General features: G+C 34.1%; 1 protein-coding gene across 3 annotated transcripts in view; it reads right to left on the bottom strand.

Moving 5' to 3' along the window:
• The window catches only part of LOC110997707 (atypical protein kinase C), a 172,136-nt gene that overhangs the window by 88,788 nt on the left and 70,710 nt on the right, over nucleotides 1–12,638 (bottom strand). Inside the window, exon 1 of one of the 3 annotated variants that reach the window (XM_022265978.2) lies at nucleotides 4,516–5,116. The exons of the other annotated variants lie outside the window; for them this stretch is intronic. Within the exon in view, the coding sequence (XP_022121670.2) occupies nucleotides 4,516–5,101 (586 nt within the window). The 5' untranslated portion in view covers nucleotides 5,102–5,116. Of the gene's footprint in view, nucleotides 1–4,515; nucleotides 5,117–12,638 lie in introns of those variants that run through there. 3 annotated transcript variants of the gene reach the window in all.

Genomic DNA, 12,638 nt, shown 5'->3' on the forward strand with positions numbered 1-12,638 from the left:
TTATTTATGTCTTGAAAAAACACTTAATACTCTGTTGTTTTCATTTCTTATCCCTAGGAAAAGAAAAAAAAGACAACATCACGAGGTGTTCCCAGGCGTCACCCATCCAAGTACTAACCTCGCCCGACGTTGCTTAACTTCGGTGATAGGTCGAGAACCGTTGAATTACAACAACTATAGCAAAAATTGTCGTGACAACTTTTCGTAAGAATTTTTTCGTCGCAAGATCATTCGTGATCTGTTAACATCATATGAAGCTTTTATCAGCAATTTTAATTATATATAAAATGAAAACCTTGAACCAGTTAGGGGTTTGTAAATATAGACAAGAAACATTCTAGTAACGCGTTCACTAAGTATAAAAAAATATATAGTCTTTCACGCTACAACTTTTGAACAACTATGCTATCACATATATCATAACATCTATATCAATATCAATACAATTCATTCAGTATAAACATAAAAAACTTGACAAATTTGAACCGTTAAATTGAACTATTTTCAGTTGAGGAAATTGGACTTCCAATGTAATTAAGTCAAACAACGCTAAAACAGATAAGTACCGTACAAATAAGGTGTACTTTGGAAAGCATAAATTCCACTCGTAGAGGATTGCCCCTTCTAATTGTTTTTCGTTAATTGTGAAAAATCTTCACTGTGTCGTGAGACGCTACGCCCGACTCCATTGCTAATGCGTTTTTTATTACCACTCTCGTTTGTTTCTATAATATTCGAATGTTAATCCATAACAGACATTTTTATCACATTAAAGACGCATTAAGTTTAAAACGCATAACTATATAAAAAAATCAATGGCTAGCTGGCTAGCTTTTAAGGTCTGGAGGATTTGTGTTTCTATTTCATGATCACATGTCAAAATCTAAAAGGCAAGTAGGTATAGTACTGCCTGTGCCTGATAAACGCTGACAACATTTTCGTTCTAAGGCAAGCCGATTTCCTCCCGTTGTTTTTTTCAACGATCGAGTGAATGTTAAATGCACACATATCTATTTGTGCACGGCCAGGGATCAATGCTACGATCACAGTAATGAAAGCAAGCTGAAGCTACTATACCTACACTGCCCATATATATGTCTAAGTCGAATCTCAAATTGATGTCATTAAAATCCAGATATATTCAATTCCGAATTCTTTTCTTTAATTTAGAATACAAGAACAGAATGTCTTCCCTTTACTAGAGACTGTAAGTACTGTTATTGGTCACTTCCAAAGATAAAATCCATTTTTATTATATCAGGTTACACTTAAATTACTTATTAGTCTAAAGTTAGCCTTGATAGCAATGATGTCTTAGCGAAGACATGTATATAGAAAAAAAACCTAACCAACAATGAAATAAATAATTGTTTATAATTCAACAATATTTCATCTGATATAACTAAACAGAAAAAAACAAAACAAATATTTTGTTTACCAGTACACAACTCCCGTTTGACCTTAATAAATGGTAGCTTCAATTGAATTAATTTCTGCAAATAGGTCGTTGGTATATTTTACGTTGTACTCTATTTAGGTTGGACTGTAATTGTAATAGATAGCTTTTGCAATTTGTATTGACGTTTAGAAACGTATTTGCAAATATGAAATATGTGGTTGTCCTGAATCGTTGTTTATGTGAAAACAGCAGTACTTATGATGAATGTTTAATAATTTTGATAGAAATGTAATACTTTCAAGAAAACTTAGTCCATGTGCCCGGTTAAATTATTTAAATTTTCTTTAGTGTTTACATATATGTATATAAAGAAATACAAAAACACGATAATTTTAACCAAAAAATGGGCTCAATCCGGGGCATTATGTTGCTGTCAGCAGCAAATTTGATTAGGGTATGGGCCCATATCATGGAGCAAATAAAATAATTAAGAGACTACGATATCAGATTCTAAGGAATCACATTATTTATGTTGTGTACTCTTCTAGATTTTATTTATGTATCTTAGTGATTGTATTGATTATGAATATTAGTAATGGAAATACAAGAGCTACACTTTGCTCTATATATTTTTTTTTATATAATAGGGGAGACAAACAAGCCTACGGGATGCCCGAAAAGGGCAGTCATGGACCCATGGACACCTATTTTAGAGTGGGTTGCCGGCATTAGAGGGAGGAGTATGCTAACTTTGAATAGTTGGATGTCGTATCTTTCTCTAGTTCGCAAAATAAAATACCTAGTGTAAGAAATAACGTACGGTGTTAAAACGAGGTAGTAGGGATCAACCCAAACAATTCTTCAGAACAGAGACGCAATATCTCTGCGTAGGTAGAGAGAGAAACAAGCTGAGAAGGAGATTGATATTTCAATAAAATAAAGAAAATTAGTAGTAATGATTCAATTAGATAAAATAAAACTGGTCTTATAACATCAGAATGTCTGTTACACGTTAAAGTAACAAGAGTAGAGTTTAATCATTGTAAAGCAATTTGACACTGTTACCGTCTCTTCTATAATAAGCCAGTAACCATTTTTAATTAAACTTAATTTAAGTTTCAAGATATACACGAAACCTAATGATAATAACAATTTGAAAAGTAATTTCTATTTCCACGAATAAAATGTCGATTCGATTGACCCCGGGTTCCCCTATTCAAATGTAAATTGAAAAGCCTCTCCTGAAAGTTGAAATTCAGTTGATAGCCATGTTTGGGGCAAAAACGATAATTTATTTTGATATTTAATATCATCATTTTAAGGTGCAAATTCGATCAGCGAGTCACAGAACTTGTTGCAAAGCTATCTCGAGATTGGTATCTGAGTATATTTCATAGCTTTAAAATATTGGTCGGGTTTCGAATGGCGAAGCATTCCCGATTACACCTGAGTTATTGTCTGCATTATTTAAGTCGATTTCCATTTCATATTTTGGCACGTAGAAAGTCGAAAGCTCTTTATTGCTAAGACTCAAAGCTTTTCATTATTTTTCAACTTTATTAAATGAAGAGAAACGTCGACGGAATATCTGAAGAACGTCTGAAACTACGTGATGTGTATTTTCTATTTATCGTAATATTCTACTCCAAATCAAACATGTGCTGTCCGGGCTTTGAGTAAACTTTCGGAAAATGTTCTTATTTTAAACTTCGAAATATAAAGCTCGAAAATCCCACTGCCTTCAATTCGTTACAGCCTGTATTTTGTTTACGAAATAGTAGTTTAACATTCAGAAAAACCTGTGAAAATACTCCGAGAATTCACCACATTTGTTGAAAACTATTTCCACAACAACGTCGTTTTGATGTTAACAAGAACTCGCACCAGCCTAAGTTCTTGCAATATTAAAAACAAATTTTAAAGCGAATGAATGAGTGCGAGTTGCACTCGCAGATATGAACGAATGAATGAAAACGTTTAAGAGCGAATGTAATTATGACTTGCATTCCCTCTCGGAAAACAATTGATGCTCATATATTTTGTTGTTCATATATTTTTCCAGTAGATACTGAATTTTTTTATAAAGTCATGGCGTATTCATTGCAGGTAAGCGATTGTGACAGTCAGATTTAACTTTATATATAAATTATATATAATATTATACATATATATATATATTGTTAGTCTCTGTATCCAGGTCATATTATTCTTAAAAAGCAGCGGTTATAAGCACATATTTATATACATTAACATAGAAAAACACTTGTTTATCTACGAAGTTTATTGCTACTGTTTTAGAGGAAAAATTTTAAATTTTCACAAATACATAAACCGTATTTGCCTATTCACAAATATTTAAAAAATTGTAATATTAAAGCTTTTTAATACGAGTTTTTTGTGTTCTTTATACACATGAGCAACTTCATTTACTATTACGTGCTAACCAAAATAAACGTAAAATTTTAATACAGTTTTTATAACCTAATATTCCTAAGCATTCTAATAAGCTAACATAATCCCATTTAGAACTTTAATTCAACACATCAAGTCTTTAGAGTAATTAGAAAATGAATAGCACTCTATTAATATATTTCGTCCTAGTTAGGACATAGTGCTTTCATTTAGTGCCTAATGTAGCGTGGATGCGCCCGGCCGGCTAACGACCGACATGACTCCCAACATACGAACTACATTTATAGAGAAACACAGTTTACTCACTCGACAGTGGTTTATATTTGTTTATCATCGTTAACAAACAGTTTTTTTTAAGTAACGAAATGGCATTTATAGAAAGGGAAAAATAATTAAAAAACTGTTTTATTTATTTTTCCATTTATTATAATTTCTTTCTCACGTGAGCAGTGTTGGCCTAGTGGCATCAGCGTGCGAATCTAATTTTATATTCAAGGCTTCGCCACTAAACGTTGCATACACTTGCATGCTCGGATGCTTTTAACTTGATATGAGCTAGAATGTTTGCATCTTTACAAATGGGATCCCAAATGTCAGGTAAATTTCTTAAAAGCGTTATAAAATATATTGTGTGCCTTCTATATAATATTCTCAGTTTAATGTAGAAACACTATAGTCTATTGTAATATAATAAGCAAAAATACCTGTAGCATATGCTGGTTCCAAGTCATCCTCATCGTCCGTGTGATGTCGACTGGACGCGTGCGAGTGTGAGTGAGAGTGTGAATGGTGCGGCACACCCACATGCACAGGTTGTATCGGCTGCTCATAGTGTTTATGGTGATCCACGTACACTCTATGATGATGGGGGCACGGGACCGGGGGCAAATAGTCGGCTATTGTACCACCGCGGGTCAACGTCGACCCAGCGCTCAGCGTCCCACCACCAGAACAGGACGCTAACGCACTCCGCACTGAACCAAGATCGAGAGATGGCCGTCTTGATAGTTCCCCGTAACTTTCACCAAATAGAGCGCTCGCCGGCACAGCGTGTCTCACTTCGTGGTGATGGGAGTGTCCCCCGTTGGACGAGGAGTGGGGGGAGGCAGAATGATCCCGACTGTCGCGGGAGGTGGACGCGGTGTGGATGATGCTCTCATCCTGTGTCTCCATGACCTCTCTCGCGGTAGGAGGGTTAGGGTGGGTATGCACTACGGAGGTGCCCGCGCGGCGAGGGCTGCGTCCCCTGTCGGGGAGCACGGAAGACGCGGACCAGTATCCCCAAGCCATTGTGGCTGTTTTCGCGGAAGACTAAGTTGACTGAAGGGTTGACAATGTTAAAAGATAATGTAAATACAAATTATTTAAAGTGATGTTTCATTTCAGTTACGCTTTGGACTTATATGCTTTGGTTAGTAAATCGTTAATTAACTATAAAAATGTAAGAATGCGTTCTGGATCTCTTACTCTTATAGGCTAGTAGATCAGGTTTTTGAGTCTACGAAACAATACATGTTTTAACCCCAGACTTCCAGGTATACAACCTACACATTAACAACTAACACAGTAGGGCGTTGCCACTTTACTATAGTAGACAAATTTCATAAACTAAAATGAAACATACTTTAGAAAATTCTATTTTTTATATTAAAAAATAGACAACCCTAAGATACACAACTGTAAACGAACCTAATCTCCTTTGACGTCGTTTGGGAGCACCCGCCCGAATACGTAGTCCGGTCAAAAATATTTTGCAAGCCGAGCCATATTATTTCAGCAACGACTTTCAACAACCTATTCATGAAATATTATTTTTGCTATTAAAATGAACGCAATTTCTTGTTTTTACGACATTTATATAACGTAAAGTGCTGTGTTAACCTAGTGGTTAAGCATGCATGGCTCGACCTTGGAAATTTTTATATTTCAATAAGTGTTCATACGTTGAAGAAACCGACATTTAAATAGCCTAATGAGACAAACTTATGTCAAAGACTTTTTTTTAATGGCTTTAATTTGTGCCTACTGGAGGAGATTGATCGGTAAAAATAATAATTATGCACCTAAAAAAAATAGTTGAAATTCCATTGTTAGTTTAAAGACAACACGGACATGTCAAAGACTTAAAATCTTTGTAGACAAATATTTTTTATAACCGTAATTTCCGTCAAAAAATGTTAAAGGAAATTGGCAACTTATCTTCTAAGTTTTCTTAGCAATTGGAAGCCTTTCCAAAGCGGAAATTGGATAAATAAGTACATAACTGTTAATTTAATTTAAAAAAAGACAAAGGATTTTATCCAACAATATCTATGGAACTTAAAAACAACTCCTATATATTTAGACAAAGAAACAACATACTAGGTAATGATGTTGCCATGGTAACTACTTATAATATCAAATTTAGATTTGTTATATAAATAAATATGTTGTATTTTGTCCCAAAGCTTCGCATTTTTCACAGTGTTTGAATCAGACTCTAAGTGAAACATAAGACAACTGTTAAGAGTACTAATAGACTCAATATAAAAGATAGACTAAAGATGGACCCTATTAGTTACCATAGTAACCACGTTTTGTCCAGTAAAAATAATCGTAGCCACAAAAATAAATTTCACAAGTTCCTGTAGAACTTCCAACTGCCGTACCAGAATGAGATTCAGTCAAGACTCAACATGCAAGTGTTGAGTCTTGACTGAATCTCATTCTGGTGCCATCGAGTAACAGAACTCTGCGTGCAGTGCGATTCGAGCGCTATGCGGCTTTACATAAATCAAACATTTGCTATTGGCACTTTTACGGCTTTAATATGAAAACCATGTTGCGGCCATTATCGTAAAAAGCTTTTACATATACGAAACCCCTGTGTGATCGAAGTTATATACGAAACCCCAATGTGATCGAAGTTATATACGCAACTATGATTTACAGCATAGTATACTTTACGATTTGATTCTTAAGAAAACATCTGAAGAAGTTTCTTACGGGTGTTTTTGCCGTGCATCATCATGTGGAACCAGCTGCCCACTGTAATATTTCCGAAACAATTCGATTTAGGGTCCTTCAAGAAAAGACCATACAATTTGTTAAGAGATGTACCGAGTAGTAATGAGGCATTCTTGTATAGTTGCGATATTAGGTTGGAAGATTTGATTGTTCTCGTATATTTTGCGTGGTGGGTAGTTTCTGGTATCTTCAAATGAGGAAAAGAGCATTGTCTACATACACACACACATACACACTTATGCATTGTAAGAGAAAACAATATATTTATGAAATACGTTTAAGATTATTTTTCCTGACATTAACTATTTTATTGATAACTTCTTACTCTACGAAATATTAAAAAATGTTAAAAAATTTCATTATACGCATTTTCTCTTTGCAAGTTGCAAACAATATTAAAACTGTAAGGTCGCAGATAAATAACTAAAAATAACACAACATAACACGGTCACTAGATATTGTATTTGAGCAAACATAATGGCGTTCATGTAAGGTCAGTCAGTTTGCACTATTTATATCACTCCAAGTGTGAAAGAAGTACCTACATATCTTATTAAAATGATATTTACTTGTATTAACAAATTAAACAACTCAATTCAGACTAGAGAAAGACTTGTTGATTCTCGGCAGTTTTTATGCAGGCAAACACATGTAGCTGTTCTGAGAACGAAAATAACCAAAATCATATGATTAAGGCCAATGGCAAATCTTAAAAGCCCGGCAATTCGATCACGTGTTCTGTGGCATTAGAGTAGCCATTAGCGGTGGCACTTATCAGAGTAGCCTTCCTTTCCTTGCCCATTTGCCTATAGTTATTTAATGAAAAGCCTAAGTAGGCTAAAAAAAGCAACCTCCAGCTTTACTGAAAAGCTCTCTACATCCAAACATTAGTAAAAAAAAGCATATCACAATTACTTAACATCCATACTTCTTTGAAAAGCGATTTGACTATTATCAAAGTCTAATTCTTTAGTTTAATTGGGTCTATTAAGATGGCACTTTTAAAAGTCAAAATTACAAGTTAAAAATAATAAAAATAACTACTCAAGTTGCCAATGTAGTTGAAGAACAAGGCAAGAAACTCTGTTCTAACAATTTTAAAATCTTTTTTATCATATGTTGTATCTTTATGAACTCAATAGATATGTGTAGACCATGTACCTTTTACATAAGAATTATTTGACATAAGAAGAGAAATCACATTTTAAATATCGGTTTTATAACATTATTTTTGTATACGAGTATTATGTAGCGAAACGGAAAAATCTGTTATTTTATTAAATCCCTGGCGAGTCGGGCGTATACCGTCATATTTGAAACATTCCATATTTTAATATGGACGCATAAATTATAATCTAATGTTAAATTCATTTTCCGTGTGGCTTTCCAACATAATTGATTTTGTTTGTTGGATTTATTATAAATAAATATAGTTATGGAATAGAAACATGGAGATCTGAGTTTATTGTGGCATACTGTCTACTACGTTCAGTACAAGTTATCTAACCATACACAAAATCATTGATGAATAAATATCGAGTTACCCGGAAGCTATCGCAAAATTCAAATCAAAATCAAATCAAAATTCGTTAATTCAGTTTCGATTCGTCTTAAGGCATGCTTATGAATGTCAAAAACGTTTACAAAATTCGCGAAAGAACAAGACTACGCCATCCGTCCGCAAAACTACCAATAGGCCTTGTTCCGAGAAGAACAGGCAAGAAACATTAGTGACAAGGCCGCTCATTGCAATTCCTATATCCGTTATATGTATCCAATGAAGTTTTAAAAAAACGGTTGTCTGTAAAGTCGGTTTACTGACGATAATGACTGAGGTGATCAGCGGACAACGTCAAAAGAAAATTCTGATGGAATGAAATGATGATGAGAATGAAAAATTTATTTTATTTGTTGGATAGATACTTTGTTTGGATATATATAGAGATGGAATAAATGGAAATCACAATTGAATTGATCAAGTTACATTTATTTGTACTCATAAATACAATTATGACATTTTTTTAACAAACGCAGCCGATTGTCCGTCTTTGTCGCTCCTTCTGCGCTCTCGCTTGCACTTCAAGCCTTAAATTGAACAGAGGTAACGCCGCATGCGTCATGTTTTTCGTGCGCACAGCCGGCACCATCGAATTATAAGATGTCACGTCAAAATGTCCAAAAATATTTTATGTACGTTACGTAATTATGCCCGATCTTCGTCTTGGTAGGCGCAAGACCGTGAAGAAAGTTTTAAAAATATGTCTGCTTCGCATCACAGAATATATTTTTTAATGTCAAGTTTCTTTCGCGTTTCAAACCTTAACATATCTATATATATAAAAATCAATTGCTGTTCGTTAGTCTCGCTAAAACTCGAGAACGGCTGAACGGATTTATCTTATCTTGGTCTTGAATTATTCGTGGAGGTCTAGGGAAGGTTTAAAAGGTGAGAAAAATTCGAATAATTGCCGGGAAAATCCTCAAAACAGCATTTTTCTATTTCCCATACAAACGTTTTCTAAATAAAATGGAGAGTCAATTTGTAATTTATTACCGCTGCATAAAGTTCAAATTCGCGTGCGCGTTGGAGGACCTAATATCGCGTTCTGAAACTCAACAAAAGTGAAAGTGAATCGCGAACGCGACAAAATTGCATAGTCTCAAAATACATAGTACATAAATAAACACAATTTTAGCTAACTTCAGTTGTTACTCTGTCCGATTATTTTTTTATTTTAGCTAACTTAAGTTGTTAGTCTGTCCGATTATTTTTTTAATAAGACTATATAGAAATCGAAAGATAAATCAATAATAATAAAGACAAATTAAATTATGGTTTCCTTCAAATCAGTCGACACCGTAATGAACCAGGATGACGTAATCAACTATCCCACTGAGTTTTTAAATTCACTGGAATTGCCTGGATTACCACCTCACAATTTGCAGTTAAAAGTAGGATCAGTTGTCATCATGCTGCGTAACATTAATCAACCTCGACTATGCAATGGAACAAGACTGGCTGTGAAAAGACTGATGAATAACGTCATTGAGGCGACAATCATAAAAGGAAAATACAAAGGAGAGGATGTCTTGATCCCGCGGATACCGATGATTCCAACGGACTTACCATTCGATTTTAAACGCTTACAATTTCCAGTACGTCTGGCCTTTGCGATGACCATAAATAAATCGCAAGGACAGTTTTTAGAAGTTTGTGGAATCAACTTGGAGTTTCCCTGTTTCGCGCATGGACAATTATACGTCGCGTGTTTGCGCGTCGGAAAACCGTCTTCTTTGTTTATTTACGCACCACAAAACAAAAAATATAGTTTATGAGAAAGCTTTAAATTAATTAACAGACTGTATTTTCACAGTGTGTGTCTGTAAATATCAAATTTAAACCTTATAAATAGCCAGTATTTCAGGAAAACTCTGATTTCTAAGTAAGCAACATGATGTATCGAAAATAATAATAAAACTTCATGCTTTATTCAATAAATGCTTTTTCATTAATAATTATTTTGTTTGTTTTAAAATCATTTTATACAAAAGATTAGGTCTTTTATTTATCGATGAGGCAGTACGAAGTCTGCCGGGTCAGCTAGTAACAAATATATTATTTGACAGTTACTAAAATAGTCGATAACATAGACTCCCTTTATATATAAAGCGTACAAAGGTCGCTGATATGAAAATGGAAATAACGTGTATGTCAATATTTCTATAGTCGGTTCATTTGAGTCGGCAGCGGGCGGTTTTGTCTTTATGACGTTTAAGAACTTCGAACACACGGTAAAATAAGAGTAAATTCTAACAGTTCTTATATCTCGCTTTCTCACCAACATGAATCACACAAACTGTTGGTTTCAAATAAATTCGTGTTTATTTACGTTAACGACGAAGGTTTTCTTGTACGTTTTAATATTTTTGTTTTAGTCACGGATAAAACATAAAAAGGTTAATTGAGTGTAATACATAATTTCTAACTTACAAACACTACAAAATAAATTAATAAAATCATTATTTAGATACAATTTTTTAACACCGACTAATAAAATCTACCAAGAAACCAAAATTATGACAATTAAACAACTGTATGTATATAGCACCTGTATCTTGATAAAAAACATTTTAAATAACTCAATAGTTGCTTGTCGTTTAAAAAAATCAAACACACAACGACACGCAATACTCGTCGAGCGAGTTTGCTTATCTTACCGAAGCCGCGTACAAATTATTTGAAGAAATCTATTAGGTATGAAGGTGTGCAATTATTTAACCAATTACCATCTCAAATTCGTAATATTGGAGTGTTTGACAAATTCAAAAAGGCATTAAAGATGCATGTTAGAATGAACATAGCTGACTAAAATTGTTACGGCTAATGGCGACGTGTATCTCGCTCGTATATAATATACACATATTAATATTAAGTTTCTCATGTAAATAAATAAAACATTAATACATAAGCTAATAATACTTTCAGGGATTCAGACTCATGACGTAACACTTAAATATGTAAAATTAAATACAACACAGACATACGATAGTCTCGTTCTGTTCTATGATCATTTTTAAATCTAAACGGCAAGTAGGTGATCAGCCTTCAGTGCCTGACACACGTCGTCGACTTTTTGGGTCTAAGACATGTCGGTTTCCTCACGATGTTTTCCTTCACCGTTCTAGCAAATGTTAAATGCGCACAAAGAAAGAAAGTCCATTGGTGCACAGACAGGGATCGAACCTACGACCTCACTGCATATGAGAGGAATCAAGATTTCAATCCACTTTATCATAATTCTAACAAATGAATACATCATTAAGATTAATATTTCTGGGTAACAAAAGATATAAGCCACACGAGAATAGAATAATTCCCTAGTGACCAATGGATCTTGTGATAATGAATCGAGGCTTATTAAAATTCAAATATTAGTAGGAAATACGTATCGCAAGTGATTGATGTTACATATTAAAATGATCGTGATAAAATTATATAAAATCTTAATACACTTTTATTTGCGACCAAAAAATTTAGAAGTTTACTTCAGGTCTGCATCTTCCTTAAAATCTAATACTTCTCATTCTTTGTTAATGAGGTATATTTTTGTAGAATACTTCATAATTTTAAGGGTATATTAAAAAATACCTAGAAACCTCATGAAATTTACTTGAAATCGTATCGCTAGAACAGCTGATTCGCCACGTTATAAGTTCATGACCTTTAAAGTTATTGACCCTAACGTGAACATGTAAATTGTAATCTGTAGGTTTTTACATCGAATTAATTCCATCAATTTTTAGTTATGAATATTCAAGACCAATCGTACTTGATACTCTATTGACGCTTTCTTTATATTCTTAAACTATTTTTTTAATATTATGTGTATAACGCGGCCAATTTTCAGAAAACCGTGGACTACGTCCATACATCCTGACCTAACTCTGCATACTGACACGCCTGTCTACCATATGACTACAGCGAATTGTATCTTATTTCGGTCATAATACAGAGCAGTAATACAGAAGGCAAAAGGATCCATGGAACGATCAGGTCAAAGCCTAATCGTCCACAAAACTGTCCACTGTCACAAGGGAGGCGCTGGTCAGAAACCGGTTGTAAGAAATAGTCCGCTGTCTACAGCGGACTATTCAGTATATACAGAGATGCTTCGTTGCTGACCACATGAGCTCAAACATGAGCTGCCGATTAAAGAGAAGAGAATATCATCTGCCACTAATAACAAATTGTACTACTCTTTATCGTGTCAGCGCGTTGCCTTATTCACCGCGATATTTAATATTGATATTGAAAGAAGTC

This window comes from Pieris rapae, chromosome 21 (genome assembly GCF_905147795.1).
Source record: "Pieris rapae chromosome 21, ilPieRapa1.1, whole genome shotgun sequence".
NCBI lineage: Eukaryota > Metazoa > Arthropoda > Insecta > Lepidoptera > Pieridae > Pieris > Pieris rapae.